The sequence below is a fragment of the Aspergillus heteromorphus genome (genome assembly GCF_003184545.1).
Source record: "Aspergillus heteromorphus CBS 117.55 chromosome Unknown BO70scaffold_35, whole genome shotgun sequence".
In the NCBI taxonomy this organism is placed as follows: Eukaryota; Fungi; Ascomycota; class Eurotiomycetes; order Eurotiales; family Aspergillaceae; genus Aspergillus; species Aspergillus heteromorphus.
The window spans coordinates 218,274-234,293 of record NW_020290440.1 but is presented as its reverse complement, the minus strand read 5'-3'; the positions used below and the strand labels follow the sequence as shown (position 1 = coordinate 234,293).

At 53.6% G+C, this 16,020-nt stretch overlaps 7 protein-coding genes across 7 annotated transcripts; 3 read left to right on the top strand and 4 right to left on the bottom strand.

Moving 5' to 3' along the window:
- Nucleotides 1-846: 846 nt before the first annotated feature.
- Nucleotides 847-2,940, bottom strand: BO70DRAFT_366044 (universal stress protein). The gene is made up of 2 exons (XM_025544230.1): nucleotides 2,398-2,940; nucleotides 847-2,342 (listed from the first exon to the last, which is right to left on the bottom strand). The coding sequence occupies exons 1-2, from the start codon at nucleotides 2,661-2,663 to the stop codon at nucleotides 1,277-1,279; spliced, it is 1,332 nt and encodes a 443-aa protein (XP_025395387.1). The 5' UTR covers nucleotides 2,664-2,940; the 3' UTR covers nucleotides 847-1,276.
- A 662-nt stretch (nucleotides 2,941-3,602) lies between these two features.
- Nucleotides 3,603-4,606, bottom strand: BO70DRAFT_152365 (uncharacterized protein). Its single transcript, XM_025538224.1, has 2 exons — nucleotides 3,838-4,606; nucleotides 3,603-3,759 (listed from the first exon to the last, which is right to left on the bottom strand). The coding sequence occupies exons 1-2, from the start codon at nucleotides 4,308-4,310 to the stop codon at nucleotides 3,756-3,758; spliced, it is 477 nt and encodes a 158-aa protein (XP_025395386.1). The 5' UTR covers nucleotides 4,311-4,606; the 3' UTR covers nucleotides 3,603-3,755.
- A 289-nt stretch (nucleotides 4,607-4,895) lies between these two features.
- On the bottom strand, nucleotides 4,896-6,373 carry BO70DRAFT_366042 (uncharacterized protein). The gene has a single exon (XM_025544229.1). It carries the CDS (start codon nucleotides 6,038-6,040, stop codon nucleotides 5,129-5,131), a length of 912 nt encoding a protein of 303 aa, XP_025395385.1. The 5' UTR covers nucleotides 6,041-6,373; the 3' UTR covers nucleotides 4,896-5,128.
- A 659-nt stretch (nucleotides 6,374-7,032) lies between these two features.
- On the top strand, nucleotides 7,033-7,782 carry BO70DRAFT_366041 (uncharacterized protein). Its single transcript, XM_025544228.1, has one exon. The coding sequence runs from the start codon at nucleotides 7,389-7,391 to the stop codon at nucleotides 7,692-7,694; it is 306 nt and encodes a 101-aa protein (XP_025395384.1). The 5' UTR covers nucleotides 7,033-7,388; the 3' UTR covers nucleotides 7,695-7,782.
- A 1,987-nt stretch (nucleotides 7,783-9,769) lies between these two features.
- BO70DRAFT_152299 (uncharacterized protein) lies at nucleotides 9,770-10,484 on the top strand. Its single transcript, XM_025538223.1, has one exon. The coding sequence runs from the start codon at nucleotides 9,837-9,839 to the stop codon at nucleotides 10,251-10,253; it is 417 nt and encodes a 138-aa protein (XP_025395383.1). The 5' UTR covers nucleotides 9,770-9,836; the 3' UTR covers nucleotides 10,254-10,484.
- Nucleotides 10,485-11,279: 795 nt separating this feature from the next.
- Nucleotides 11,280-12,573, top strand: BO70DRAFT_356097 (uncharacterized protein; the record flags this gene model as incomplete). The annotated part of the gene is made up of 3 exons (XM_025541920.1): nucleotides 11,280-11,378; nucleotides 11,438-11,482; nucleotides 11,545-12,573. 3 exons carry the CDS (start codon nucleotides 11,280-11,282, stop codon nucleotides 12,571-12,573), a joined length of 1,173 nt encoding a protein of 390 aa, XP_025395382.1.
- A 522-nt stretch (nucleotides 12,574-13,095) lies between these two features.
- On the bottom strand, nucleotides 13,096-15,703 carry BO70DRAFT_400290 (potassium transporter; the record flags this gene model as incomplete). The annotated part of the gene is made up of 4 exons (XM_025546913.1): nucleotides 13,096-13,119; nucleotides 13,758-13,943; nucleotides 14,008-14,379; nucleotides 14,471-15,703. The coding sequence occupies 4 exons, from the start codon at nucleotides 15,701-15,703 to the stop codon at nucleotides 13,096-13,098; spliced, it is 1,815 nt and encodes a 604-aa protein (XP_025395381.1).
- Between the last annotated feature and the right edge of the window lie 317 nt (nucleotides 15,704-16,020).

Here is a 16,020-nt window from a genome sequence, read left to right as displayed (position 1 = left end):
TATATAGTAGATACTACGTAGATAGTACTGTAGTACTCACTTATGGAATACCTACCTATCTAGGTAAGATACCTATGTAAGATACCTACGTAAGATACCTACTAGTCTGGTGATCTAAATGGACTTGAATGTTTATTTTTAGTACGTAGCTACTAGCTACATACTGATACTTATACTAGTACTTACACATACACATACATATCCACCCCATATAAGATTGATGCACCGCCACAATCTATGGTACTATTAATGTTAGTATCGGGATCAGGATCAGGATCAGGATCGGTCAGTCAAGTTAGCCAGTCACCCACCCAGTCACCTTCCCAGCCAGTCACCCACCCAGTCAGTCAATTACTCTAGGTTAATAGGATAGCATAGAATAGAACAAAATAGGACAAAAATAGGATAGAGTAAAAGAAGATAGGATAGGATAGGACATGACAGGAAAGCACAGGATAAAACAAAACAAGATAGGAGAGAATAAAATAGAATAGAAATAGAATATGATGAGATAACATAGCATACATCGCATAAGACAGAATAAAATAGATATGATAGTATACATAGAAAGAATATACCCGTTCAAAAACCCAGACATAAGACATAGCTAGGTAGGTATACTCTCGTCTCTCCATAACTACTAGATCTAATGGCATAATAGCATAATACTCCGGACTGGGTATCTATCTAATACAACTAAACTAAACTAGTTGTTGTGCTGCACCAACGTAGACAGTGATAGGTAGGTAGCTAGTGCTTGGTTGTAATTACGAGAGGGGTATTTGGATTGTGATTGTCCTGACTGAGAGACTAATTAATCTATTACATGAAGTCTACTATACCATACTCTACTATACTATGCATCTTCACAGCTAATCACAGTTATGTGTATTGTTCTACCAGGAGAAATCTATGAATGCATCGATGCAATGCATCAGTGTGATCTATCGCGAGCCGGAACAGAGGATACAATGTGATGTGATGTAAGAAAGGAGATTGATTCGCTGTTCGTGGTTCATGATTGCTCCGCAGCATCGCACTGCTGAGCTGAGCTGAGCTGAGTTTGCTGTCGTGGGGTTATGCATGTATGTCTGATAGCATTACTTGCATGGTGGTAGATCCTCTCATAATCAGGAGTGGTTGTAGGGGTTGCTGATATCTGCAGAGGGCAGGCCATGCTGCATCCTCTGATGTGGTGGTGTGGATATTGATGGATAGATACCCGTAGGTGCATGATGTGGTGTGGTGTGGTGAATCCGGGTCAGACGGTAGATCCTCACTTCTCCGAACCAGTTGGAGAACTCTCCTCAGTCACGATCAGCGGGATCGGCACGCCGGACGACGGAGGCGTCTCGGTGGATTCGGACAGGTTGTCTGTGGGGAGGGTCTCGACGGACGGACCGTTGCTGGGCTCGGTTGGCGGCGACGGACTGTCTTTGTGGTCTTCCACGTGCATCACGGTGGGTTCGTCGTCTGACCCGGTGTCAATCTCGGAGTTTTCCACGCTCCCCACGAGGGGGCTGCGCGAGACGGCGTCAGGTGAGCTGGTCGGCGAAGGCGATTCATCGTGGCTGACACTGCTCCGCTCCGACGTCGATAGGGAACTGCGGGAGTTCTGGTAGGATTGGGGCAGGCCGAGCGCGGCTGCCACGGCGGCCTCCTCGTCCGGCAACTTCGATACGCTGCTGTCGCGGCTGGAACTGCGGTCGAAGATGTTGTTCCCTCGTCGCTCGCTCATCTCCAGGATATGGTTGTAGTTGCGTCGGGTGGGGTCCGCCAGACGCTTCTTCTTGCGCTTCTCCCGCTTGGTGGTCGGGCGGACCACGATGACCGGAATCGGCGACTGCTGCAGGCAGTACTTGGAAACAGAGCCCGGCAGCAGGCCTTGCACGCCGCCCAGGTTGCGGCCCCGAGTGCCCACAATGAGCACGGCGGGCTCGTAGATCCGGATCATGCGCTGGATGATGTCCTGGATCTTGCCGACGGCCAGCTCCAGCACCAGACTGATGGCCTTCTCATTCTGGCTGTTCTTCTGGATGACCTGCTCGAACAGCTTCTCGGCCTCCTTGCGGTATTTGCCCGCCTCGACCGCGGCATCACTGGCGATGCTGGAGTCCTTCTCCACGGCGCGGAGACAGACGATCTCATCGCCGTCATCGACCAGCTCGTCGATCAGCCATTCCAGCGCGAAATCCGAGTAATCGTTCTGGTCAGTGCCGCAGAGGAAGGTGCGACTGCGACGGGTGCTCTGGTAGCCTTTGTGTTTGTAGTTCAGGGTGAGGGAAAAGTCCGCTGCATCGGGGTTATCGAACGTGTCAAAGGAGACGCCTCGTTCGTAGGTCCTAGATGAACCGCAAGTCAGACGAGTGGGTAGAAAGAGATGGCGATCGGACTCACTGCGGGGGAGGCGGCGAGGGTCCGCGCGAGACGGGCGCCTTGGGGTCTTTCTCGTGGGTGAAGGAGACGTGGGAGGGCGAACGCCTGCGGCCTGCAGCGCTGGCGGATCGACTGGGCAGCTGCAGTTGCTGCAGTTGGGGATCGGGGGCGCCGATGTTGAATTGGATGGATTTTCTCCGGGACCGGGGCTTGCCCGTTGGGGTGGTGGTGGTGGAGCGGTGGATGGGCTTGTCGCCGTCCAGCGATGATTTGGTGGACGCGGACATGGCAGGCAGAGAGCCGGTTGGTGGGAGGAGGGGAAATGGAAGGGAGTTGGTGGAAAGATGTAGATGGCAACCGGATAATGGGAAAGTCAAATCGGGGATGGCTCGCTCAGCCACCGTGAAGCTCCAGACGTTCTGCCAGTGGTACGATGCGGGAGACACAGACCATGGTTTGGCGGCCCGACACGCGTGGATGGGAGGGTCGGAAGGGACAGTCAGAGAGGGAGGGACAGAGAGGGAGGGACAGAGAGGGAGAGACAGTCAGAGAGGGAGGGATAAGATGGGAGAGACAGGAGAGACAGGAGAGACAGGATGGAGGCTAGTGAGGGGGGATGACGCCAGCAGGCAGGGAATGGGAGAGGAAAGCGAGAGGAGAAGAGCACGGAAGCCGGAAGCAGAAGCAGAAGCAGAAGCAGAAGCAGGCGAGAGGATCAAGGCAGCCGCCGCAACGGAGAGCGAGCCTCGTGGTGGGGCGGCCGCAGGCGGTGAGTCCGTCACGTGGCGATAGCCTGTCTGTCACTCCCCAGTCCTTTACGGAATAAAACACCCCCCCTTTCCTTTCTATTCTATCCCTTTACCCTTGCCATCATTGCAATCCCTTCACTCCTGATACCCGACATCCACCTGACACCAACCCAACGGCCCCATCAACACTCCATCACAGCTCCGTACAAAGTTGCTCCGCAGCAGTCGGAAAAACAGTACTAACAACCAGCCCTCCGTCGAAGGGAGACGAAACAATCGAGTCCAGACCAGTCCATTATCCCCTCCAGCCTCCTCCATAGTCATAGTCCAGACACAGTAAATAGTCCGTTCTTGGAGCCGACCCACAGCCACCAACCAACGGCAATGGTAACCGTAACAACACCGCTCATCATGTCTACTTACAAGGATTCTGTAGTGTCTGTACGGAGTACTCCATACTAGAGGGTCACATCGCGTATAGCTTGCCGTGTGGAATCTGGCAGTTTTCAGATATTGATGTTGATACTGATACTGATACTGAGACTGAGACTGAGACTGGGACTGGGACTGGCACCAGTGGCAGTCTCCGCACTGCTCTAATGAATGGTATGGTAGGTAGATACTAAGATACTATCTAAGACGGAGTATATAAATTGAAGTCAGTCATACAGTTGCAGTCTGAAACTTCCGGACGGATAGTAGTTATACTTACCCTTCCCTAGATAGTCTAGTAGATACTATACGTAGATAGATAAACCGACAGTGGGATTGATAACCCCGAAAATAGATCGATAGATAGATGGAAGGAAAATCGAAGAAACAAAGAAAAAAAAAGAGAGGCAATAATGCCATAAACAGACAAAGAACAACACCAGCGATCAACACGCCGATCCTCCTGATCGATGTGATGTGATGTGATGTGATGCATCCATGACCCGACCGACCGACCAACCAACCCGACCAACCCGACCCAACCACAACCGTGTGATGTATCACGGGGCGGTGTACACAGTACCTACCTAGGTCTATTGAGAGTCTAGATTGATTGATGGAGTACCTAGAGACAGTACCTAGATAGGTAGATAGTTCTCTCAGTCTCTGTCTGTCTCTCTGTGTCTGTCTCTGCCACTGCCACTCCAGACTCAAAGTGGCGGTATCTATCTCTCTAAAAGTATCCGTATCCATCCCACTAGCTCAATACCAGTCTAGACTCTCCCTCTCCCTCAACTGAGGCGGTGATGCCGATATCCACCAAACTCCAACTAATCACCACCGGCCCTACTTACCTACTATCTAGCCCATCTAGTCCCGTTAGCTGCCCCCGGGCTGAGAGTGAGTATCTGGTAAAAGTATAGATACGCGTAGTGAGTAAGTGTGTTAGTGTGGACGGCTATTGACGGATTACCTACTCCGTAGTAGGTAACTTCTAGTACTATCTACCTACAGACGGTGAAGATTCTTCTCCAGATTTCTACTACAGAGTACATACTAGATCGATCGTATGTTGAGAATTCAGGCTTCAGAGAGAAAATTTTGTTTGTTTGTTTGTTTGTTTGTGTTCTATATATTGTTCGTTATCGTAGATCTCATATACGTACGTGCCTTACATCGGCCGCGGTACATCAAATCAAATAATAATAAGTAGTATCGAGGCCCGCCCGTCGATGCGGTCGCGGCCTAACTGTGGAGTCATTCGTCCACATTCCATCCCATCCATATCCAGAGTAGAGAAGAAGAAAGAAAATAGAAGAAAAGAAAATAAACATGATGCCCAAACGCTCGGGCATGCAAAAAAAAAAATTCACAATAGCCAACCAGCCAACCGGAGACGTCCGTTTTTCTTTTCCCGACAGTGATACAAACGCCGGACCCGCTATGATAAAGTGGCAAATATATAAAGACAAGACGAAACAAGACGAAGGAGAAATAAGGTTCTGGAACATTCCAGGGGTATCACGTATGGTGTACAGCGTCGATCAGGCACCCACACGAGGCCAATCTAATCAGTAGGCCTCGATCATGGTGCCGCGCGGCTGGGGCCCAGGGACGTAATACTGCGTTGAGTCGAGCTCTGTCGGGGAGAGCGGGATCTCAGTCTCTGTGGGTTGGGGGTGTTTTTCATTGGGGTCGTTGGCGGAGAAGGACTCGAGAGGGGTGGGTTGAGGGGGGGAGGGAGGCATGGAGTCGTCTTCGGACTCGCCGTCCGAGGAGTCTAAGAGAAGCTCGGGCGGCGTCTGTCGGGATGGCGAGCGCGTGAGGGTCAGCTCGGCCAGGTCCTCGGCGTCGTCGTACTCAAAGTCCGAGTCTGAGTCCGAGTCGTAGTCCTCTTCGACTTCCTTCTCGGTGATGATGGCAACGGGCGACGGGGCGCGCCGCCGCACCGGCGTGTACAGGTTGGATTCATATTCGTATTCGTCCTCGTCGTAGTCGGAGTCGGAGTCGTCGTCGCTGACGTCCGAGTCGGCGTCCGACAGGTCCTCCGGGTCCCAGTCCTCTTCCGGGTCCTCGACCACCGTCTCCGCCCATTGGATGTGTCGGGGCTGCGGCTCGGCGGCGGTGGTCTTGGTCACCCCGCTGACGGTCTGGTTGAACCAGCGTTCTTGTTCGCGCTCGGCGTCCGCCAGCTCCAGCATCAGCGAGTCGAGCAGGTTGGCGTGTCCGACCAGCAGGCGCAGGTCATGGTCCGCCCGCGAGGCTTCCCGGGTGAGCTTCTTGCGGGCGGTGTGGGCGAGGTAGTAGGTCTGGGTGATGCTCATTTTCTTTTGTTGGCGGCGGCGGACGAGGGAGGAGAAGTAGGAGCTGGGAGAGATGGGAGAGGGAGAGGGAGAGGAGGAGAGAGGAGAAGTAGAAGTAGGAGAGGAGGTGGAGGTGGTGGTGGTGGAGGTGGAGAGTGTGGGGGAGGACGAAGTTGCCATGGCGCAGAGCAGCCGGGAGGGCCGTGTTGATGTGCTTATGAGCTCAGCCAGGCTGGATCGGCCAGCAGAAAAGATGACTCGTTCGCTGGACGCGGTGACTCAGGCTGCCTGTCCCTTTCCGGCGGTCGCGCGCGAGCCAATCACGGGAGGGCAGTTCGCGGGGCGGTGAGGTCGACTGCAGGCGGATCAATAATCACGGCGCCTTATCTTGGGAGGGCAGCAGAGCAGTGGCGGGGATGTGCTGTGCTGTGCTGTGTTGTGTTGGAGGTAGTATGTATGTCGCGAGGTAGTGGCTGTCTGTATATGTAGGCAGGGTTGGTGCAGAAGACGGTGTGAGATAGATAGATAGATGGATAGATGTGCGTGAGAAAAAAAAAAAGGGACCAACAGGGAACATAGGGATCGATGTATTATGATATATCCACTTTCCAGGCTGATGATTAGTATTGTTTTTTTTCCCTCTCGGGGTTCTCAACAGTATCTCCATTAATCACCTCGTTTTTCCCTCGCTCCAGGGCACGCAAAATCCGAGCGATCGGACCTTCGGAGGCAGCGCCCAGCGGGCATCCGTGGATCGGATGGAGGGTGCCGGATCCACCCAGCCTCGACATGCAAGCCCGAAGAGGCAACTTGCGGCTTCACCGCCCCTCGCGCGGCCCAATCAGTGGGCCCCGTCCGTGAGTCACGGCCAGACGCTCCGCCGGCTAACCCCGTCCGGACGATCGCTCAGCCCAGCCCGAAACCATCAGAAACAGAGCGTAAAAAAAAAAAAAAAAAAGGGCAGAAAAAAACCCTGCCGGCGCCTCGGATGACCAATCTGTCCGCGCCGTTAATTCCGGCGGTCCGCCTAGAAAATTCCAGCAGCTGCCCAGCCGCCTAGGCTGACTTGGGCCGATTACTCACCTCCGCACAAGGTTGCGTCGTTTCCACGGGACTGGTGAAGCCCAGAGCCGCTTCGTTCTTCTTATTTCTTGTACAGTAAGTAATCCATGGCTTTGAAATCATTTCGGATTCCTAAGCTGGTATTTCTCGATGGGTCGATGCATATCCCGTCCCTCACCTCACGTCCATAGGTCTAGTCTCACTAGGTAGGTAGGTAGGTTGGTAGGTAGGTAGGTAGGTGGGTACGGTAAGTATCTACCTCCCGCAATGGGACTATTGACGACACCAGTCACATCCCCACCGAGCAAGCAATAATCGCAGAGCATACCTACCTACCTACATACATACTGCGCTGGTAGCCTGGTACAGAGCTGAACTACTTAAGCACAGTGCATACCAGAATGGGAAATAGGTAATGGGCCCGTACCGTAATCATGGGTCATCCTGACTGAGAATGATAAGAAGCATGGACCCAAGGGCCCCCCCAACGAATGCCAATGCTGCTAGCCAAGCTGATAGACTGCGCACGGGGAGTGCTCAGCCCGGTCCGACCGGTCGCGGGGGCAAGCAGGCTGGAGAGAGCAGAGCAGAGCAGAGCAGAGCACCTTGGGAGCGACGCGAATACGCCGGGCGCGGAGTTAACTGGTTCGCTGGTTCGCTGTCTCCGTCCGTACCTCCGTTTTCCCACTCTCGCATTCTTTTCCGTATATGGAGGACAACATACCTCTTCTCCTTTCTACTCTATGTACGGAGTACTACTGGGAGGGAGTAAAATTATTGTCTCGAACCTCGCAAGCCCACGTAATCCGGACTAGGCAGACAGACAGACAGACAGACAGACAGACAGACAGACAGGCTGCCACATTGCTGCCTCGCGAGAAATCCGGGGAGGCTACCACTTACTTACTGTACACCTATCTACTTCCACTTACGTTTACGAATCGAGAATCCACTGCGTCGCGAGTACGGAAGTGACTCGCGTAATAATCGCGACTCTCGCTGACTGACTGATTGCGGAGCCGCACTCCAGCCAGCCTGCTTGGCATTCCATCCAGGCCAGGTAAATTTACTGTAAGGCCAGGTCAGGTCCGTCCGCACAAAATTGGGTATCGACTATCGAAGCGATCCGTGAGCAATGCAAATGCAATGGGGAAGTAGGGGGCGAGAAACGTGTCGTGCTCTTGGCGGCAGGCCCCTGGCTGGGCCTGCCTGACTGACTGGGTGCAGACTGCGGATGGATGAGGCGTGCGTAATGAATGGATGGATGGAAGGAAGGAAGAAGGCTGGACGCGATGCGATCCTCGTCGCTTGCGTGCGCGGATGATAGGACGCTGATAATCAACGTGTGTGCGATGGTGTGCTATCACTAGATAGTATCTACTATCAGCGATCGATCGTCTATCTGAAACCTTGCGCCTGGAGGATCAGGACACAGCCTCCGCTGGGACGGGGAGGGGGATGGAGATGGATGGGGATGTGGGGATCTGGTGTGGACTCGTGGCTGGCTCGGTGGCTACTGGATCGGCGAGATAGACGATCACATGACTGGGACGGAGCAGAGGTCTGGATCTTTGGATCTGAGTAACCTGGGGCGTAAATAGTGGTAAATAATAGTAATGATAATGATAACAAATAGTTCAAGAGAGCTAAGGTGCTGATTAGAATATGATCGATGTTTCATCTCCGGATTCGGGAATTTGCTCCTCCCGTGAAGCTTCCCGACAAAGACACCCGCCCCGTGTCTATGGACGAGTTATCACCCAAGATCCCTACCGTCGCCGACTCTAGATCTCTCTGGTGGGGTCTGTCTGAGATGTCACTGTCACTACCTATCTAGTACCTACTGTCAGTGTCACTCCCTCCCACTCTACTCTGACATGGCATCCATCTATCCATCCATCCATCCATCCATCCAACACATCCCTCAGCTCACCTCAAAGTACCAAGTACGAAGTACGAAGTACGAGTCTCGATGCTGCACAATCACAGCCCAGCCAGATGCGAAAGCTTGTCCAAGAGGCCGAAACTGAAAGCCAGGATGATCCATGACAAACAAACACACACCATACATCGGTTGATTGGTAGGTGCTTACCTAGCGATTAGTGATCTGATGAATAGCATCCCCAGGCCACGCTCCAGACGGGGAGTTGCACGGTGCTTCCCCAGAGCTTGTTCGGGGGGGGGTGGGGGTGGGGGGTGCTGATTCGATACCAGACGCTGATGCTTATCCCTCCCGACCACGGACACGAAAGCTGCCTGAGTTGGTAACTGCAGATTACCAATAACAGTTAGACACCTGGACGGACAGGGAGAGGGATAGTTAGTTTGGTGTTCCCCCTCTCTGTCCCTCATGAACAACAGTCCAGGTCATGAGCCTGTGGTTGTCGACCGTACATAATCATCATGGATACCCCTTCGGGGCTGGATAAGTGGACAGGTTGGTTGGCTGGCCGATCACGCCTTAGCCTTATCATCGAATCCGTAGAGTCTGGAGTTTAGAGGGCACGGCTATACGACTGTATGGGAGAGTGGATTGGTTGGTAGTAGTTGGGGAGTCTGGAGCGATAAGCCAGGTCATTGACGTCACGATGTCATCCTCCACCATCATCACCACCACCCACTAACTAACTACAGGCTGTTAGTAATCTTGCTTCATGACCTCATTCTCAATCCCCAATTGTACAATAATATGTCCCATTATTATCATTCGTCAGATCTGTCGCATTTCCGGTTGCAGACGATCACGGCAGAATAGATCATCACATCTCATGAAGTAGTGATGATGCCTTCTATCTACATAGTTATCATAGTTATCATAGTAACTATCATAGATGATAAATTGTCCATAAACAATTTGCATAACTCCGAATAATTATCCACTGTGTAATAATAATAATAATAAAAATAATCGTCATGAAAGGAATTAAACCGGCAGAAAATCGGGCGTCGGAAATCGGCGCTCCTAACCTCCGCCTCCGACCGCTCGCCCTTCCCTGTCGCTCTCGCTCTCGGCGACGGAACCCTCCATTCTTTTCTTCCTCTCCTTCTCCCCCGACCGCAACCGCAACCGCAACCGTGAAGAACCGTCCCGTCGTCCCATGGCTAGATAGGCTAGTCCAGCAGATCAAGAACCTTAGGGACGGAACTGGTCTAGGGTCAATCAATCCCACCCGGAACTACGGCAATAATAAGCTCGCAAGGTTTGGGTTTTTTCTGCCGGTTTTATTTTTTTTTTTTCGATTAGTGATTGCTTGCTTGCTTCGGAGGGGATGGACTTTGGTTTGGTTGTTTCCGGGCCGAGGGTGGGTTACTACTTACTTGAGCCCGTGACACTACCTACTCTGGTTGGCACGGGTCACTAAAATGACTCTTATTCAGGGTTGACTCATCGGGTGTCGGCACGGGCTCTGGTTTCCTTCCTTCCCCCTGGTGTCAGTCTGTCCTGTCAGACAAAGGGATGCATCCAACCTCCCTCTGTGCCTGGAAAAACCACGCGTCTCTTTATTGAGGGACGTTGCTTTCTTTACCTGGATTATCTAAAAACAAGGGGCGATCCTACCGTTATCCCGGGAAAGATCCGATCTGTCGTGGCTTGCAGATTACATGTTTGTCACACGTCAAAGGTCCGGTGTTTGCATTGTCCTGATGTATATTGGAGCATGGGAGCCAACGGCAAGCTGGTTGTTAACGAATAAAGATTTGGGGCTTACCTTATCCCGCAGATCCATGATTAGGATCCGTTTTGATGCAGGAAAGCCCTCTCTGGGTTTAGGCGTTTGCTGCGATGGATTATGCCACTGAAAGCATTTGTCGCCGCCTTGAGACTGAGGGTGTCTTGGGAGATCAGGGTCTATGTCCTCGGAGGAGAGAGCCTCAGAGAGATCCGAAGGAGAGACACCTCGTCAGCCTCCTGCGATGTGCTCGGTCTATACGGAATATTCCTAAAGCAGGGATATAGCGTAGGAGGGAGGTTTTCGCAACGAATCATGCGGCAAAGGTACCTATCGCAGCCTTGAGACTGGATGTTCTCATAGAGGGTCTCAGGGTCTCTGCCCTCTGAAGACAGATTCTCCGTCAGCCTCCTGCGATGTGTTCGATCTATACGGAATATTACTCAAACAGTAAGTAAAAAGCGCAGGCGGGGGGACAAACCCATTTCAATAATGGGGTGTGGTTGGGATATTGTCAGCCCTTCCTAGGAAGAGGAGTTCTCATTTTGCCTCCGTTGTCTTCTGTTGACAGATATAAAAACCGTCATAACCGCCCGTGTGTCTGGTCCAAGTCCTCCATCATCCTCGCATTCATAGTATCATCGGTACACACCAATCGCTGCTGTGACCAAGGTACTAGAACGCCATGGAGACTGATGCTTATCCCGCGCCGCTCACATGGCTTCAGTGCCATGTGGTCAAAATCCTGGAGGCAGCTGGAGTCCCCAGCTTTCTCTTCGGCAATGTGAGTAAAGAAGCAATCATCATTACACAGTCCCAGTACTAACCGTTCTCGTGTCTCAGGAGGCGTTGATGATCTACCACTTCTACAGCGGTCCCAAAAGCACAGTAAGTATATATAGTATTGAACCCAAGCGGTCGCCGGCATGTCCAGAACTAACGAGCAGCAGGAATTGGAATGGGGAATCCCTGATCGCTTCATGGGGAAAGCCACCAAGGCCCTGGAGGAGGCCGGCTTTAAACTCCACCTGGCTGCGAATAACCCGGAACATGGCGACCCGGACTACGAATTCAAGTGCCCGCCGGATATCGCGACCCGGATCGAAAACGCCCCCGACGTCTGGCTGTATCACGCATCACGCATTTGTTGGAATTTCCCTGATCCCCCCATCGGGCCTCTTGGGGTGAACGGAAATGCCTACTACACCGTGACCTCCCATACCCGGTTCTATTCGTCGACGGACGTCCACGTAGACCGTCCAATCACTCTATACAAACGTGGTGCCGACAATGTCACGCGGCCCACGTATGATAGCGAGCGGTACCTGCATCCGTTCAGCATCGACCCCTGGTTCTCCGAGCAGTACGAGACCAACCCGCAGTTCAAGGAGAAGTATCGGGCCCGACCCTACTGGTACAACCGCCTTGGACCCAACAACCCGTCCCTGGAAGAGCCGCCGGTGTACGTCAAAATCCTCCGACCGGAGAAGTGGATCGAGGCCGCCATCCTGCGCCTGGTCCGCAACCTGACCGTGACCGACCGGGAGGAGTACTCGGATCTGACCCTGTCCAAGGTGGCTCGCAAACATCTCCGGCGACGCATCCCGCCCAACCTGGTGCTGGAAAACCTCCACGACCCCTTTCGCACCTACATGGAACGCCTGATGCAGCTGGCTGACGCCGAGCCCGACAGGACCAAGGAGCTGCGCGACGACGTCTTCCTCCAGAGACTGTATAACGTCCTCCGCGCCAAGGACCAGCTTCCTCCCCACGGCGACACCGCCATCGCTCGTCCCGATGGCGCTCAGCCCAATCTACGGGGTATCTTGGAGGCCGCCCGCTCCGGAAGCCACCGCGCTCGTGACGACCAGTACCAGTACCCGGATCCGGATCCCCTGAACCTCCTGCCCCAGGATCTGTTGGTCGAGCTGCTTAATTCCCCTGGTATCAGGGAGAAGTGGGCCGGGCGGTCCCACTGATCGGCTCTCGAGCTCTGCGGGCGAGAGTGAGTGAATGAACTCACTACTTGCTACTTACTAACCTCAGTCGGTTGTAGTACTTACTTCCGTAGTACTTACTTACTTCTGTAGTAGTATCAGTGGTAGTGGTAGTAGTAGTAGTGTCTGTTTCTCTCGGCTCGTAATTTAGTTTCGTTATGATGGAGTTTAACAGGATTTTCTTTTTCCTTTGTTTAATCAATCAATCAATCAATGGATTTGCTTCATTGGGTTATTATGTCCATCCATCCATCCATCCATCCATCCATCCATCCATCATTTTGTAGTTTGCGTAAAAGTGTACTGTAGTGTACTGTAGTGTAGGTAGTGTAGGTAGTGTAGGTAGTGTAGGTAGTGTAGGTAGTGTAGGTAGTGTAGGTAGTGTAGGTAGTGTAGGTAGTGTAGGTAGTGTAGGTAGTGTGTGTAGTTTGATATACAGTTGGTAAATCACAAATCATACACGATAATTGATTGATTGACTGATTGATTAATTGATTGATTGATTTATCTGTCGCGAGGATAACACTTCTAATTCCAATCGTGATATTAGCAAGGAGTTGTTGTTCTCTGGGTAGTGGATAGTGCAGTGGGTAGTGGGAGTGGGATGATGTTTATGTGGGATGATAATAAGTAGAGTATATCTATATATATATATGAATACTTATGTATATGAATATGTATATGAATATGTATATGAATGTGTATATGTTTCTTTGTTTGATTGGCAGTTTGCAGTGCAGATACATACAGTATGTAGGTAGGTATAGTACTATGTGTGTATCTTTTTAGGTATAGTATCTACTAGATACTACTACTAGGTACTTAGGTAGGTAGGTAGGTAGGTAGGTAGGTATGTATATACCTACCTTCCTCACTCCATTGACCATCCACCACACCACAACACAACCACACCCAAACCATACATAGTATGCATGGCCTTTTCCTAACCACCCCCTCCAAACCAAACCCCAACCGTAAATCAAGAATCAACAATCAATATTCCCACTCTTCCTCCTCATCCACCTCGTCCACCACCACCCCTTCCCTCCCACCCTGTGCCCATCCCCCTCCCCCTCCCCATCCGCCGCATCAGAATCATCCAAATCACACGGCAAAAGGATCGCATGATCCAACGCATGCGGCAACCCGCGATGTCTCCCCCTCACCTGCATCGCCACAACAATGACCTTCCCCACGGCGCCGAACTCGCGACACAGACTCGTTTCCGAGCCGGGATACCCCATCGACAGGCCGACGGTGCCGTACGCGGACACGATCTCGAAGAGGATGGGGAAGAGGGAGAAGGAGAGGTCGGGGTTGTTTTGGGTGGAGTTGTGGGGCTGGTTGTGGGGCTGGTTGTTTTGGAGCCGCGAGCCTTCGCTTACGGCTAGGAGGAAGAAGCCGAGCATGACGTACCAGAGGTCGAAGCCGAGTTGGCGTTGGATATGTGCGGTTAGGGTTGTGGTGGTGGTGGTGGGGTTGGGGTTGTGATTGAGGGAGGGGAGAGGGAGGGGTGGAGTTGTGGTTGTGGGGGTTATTGGGATTGGGGTTGTCGTATTCGTCGGTGTAGTAGATGCCTAGGCTGCGTTCTTCGTAGACGTTGGTTTTGCGCATGGCGATGGCGATGGGGAAGGCGGAGATGTACATCATTATCAGGAAGGAGACCTGCACGGCCGGGTGCAGGGTCGCGAGGGAGGTGATGCTGAAGCCGGCGGTTCGGGTGGAGGCGATTTGGAAGAGCCCGTTGATGAGGCGGAGGGGGGCGGGGAGGGGGGTTAGGTGGGGGGTCTGGGGTTGGGTAAATAGATAATTCCGGGTTAGGCGTGGGGGATGGGGATGGATTGTGGAGGAAGGGTTGGAGGGAGGGATAGAGGCTTACTTCTTGCAATGTGTAGAAGATGATCAGGTCAAAGGCGTTCAAGAGCAGAAGAACCGCGGCCAGACGCCAGGTCTCGCTGCTGGGGAAGAGCAGCGTGAAGCAGCGGCGCGGGTGGTCGAGCAGGTACTGCAGCTCGTCGTCGAGGGGGCTGCCGTAGGTGGTGAACTGCAGGATGGTCCAGATGATGAAGCGGAGCATGCACGGGAAGCCGGTGTTGCCGAGCACGATGAGCACGGTCATGACCAGCAGGGGGAACGGGGCGGCGTTGAACGAGGCCATTGAGTCTGGGGTCAGGGTGAATCCGAGGTCGTTGAAGGCAGATCCGGCCGTGAAGGCCGCCCACCAGGACCGGTGCAGCCCGGAGTCTGCCAGCACCGCGCTGTAGTGGTTGTTGGGGAGGATCCAGGCCACGAAGAGCACGAAGCCCAGCACGTGGATCGCCACGAAGTAGCACACCAGGATGACGATCAGCCGCTTCAGCGCCCGGTACTCGATCCCGCCCAGCTCCTCCTTCTGCGTCTCGTTCCAGTCCGAGTAGCTGGCGATGGAGGCCTGCCAGGCCAGGGACGGCAGCGGGGGCATCTCGTTCTGCAGCTCGGAGAAGGACCGACGCAGCGGCGTGTCGGTGTCGGACAGCGACAGGGACCGCCGGGACCACGAGTACGACCGTCGCCGCTGCTTGACCTCGTGCTCGGGGTCGGTTTCCCGGAAGGTGATGTGCGGGCTGGTGGCGCCGTATTTCCTGCCGGGCGACACCTCGGGCGAGTCGGGACGGCTCTCCTCGTCCACGGTGGCCAGCAGGGGCACTTCCTCTGGCGGTTGGACAGCCCGCGGAGGCCCGATTTCCACGTCGGCGAGCCGCTGATTCAGGGTGTTGCGCTGCGCGCGACACAGCATCTTGGCATCGTGGATGGCGTGGCGGAATCGCTTCCGGAACCAGTACAGGCGGATCACCACCAGCAGCGAATGCACGAAGATGACGTTCGTCACCATGGACACCAGCCACAGGGTGGCCTGCTGCGCGGCATTGAGGCGGTTGAGGTCGACCGTGTTCAGCCCGGTCTGGGTGGCCGCGCCGGAGGCCAGCAGCACGGCATCAACGTAGGAGAGCCCTCCGGCGCCGTAGAGGATGATGGAGGAGAGGAGCGCCCAGGAGACGATGTAGATGTAGTGGTGGGATCGACGCAGGGGGGACTGGGGATTGTGGTCGCCCGAGGACTCACGCGGCGGCATCCGTGGCTGCAGTTCGTGGATGGGGAGCTCGACTGGGAATGTGTGTGTGGATGGATGGCAAATGGCTGGTGGTGTCGGGAGTCGGAATCGTGGAGGGCGGGAATAAATAGTCGGATTCGACTCCTTGCGTGGAAGGATGGCTATTGGGAGCCGACAAATGCCTCAATTAGCTGCATCGTTGGGGGGGGGGTAAGAAAAGGTGGACTATTGCCTCGGGGGTGCACGACGTCGGGGAACTTATATGGAAAGGCGATCGATCCACTTGCCTGCAGGCCATTTTATCGGGAAGAAGCATGCAGCATGCTGGGGATCAATCC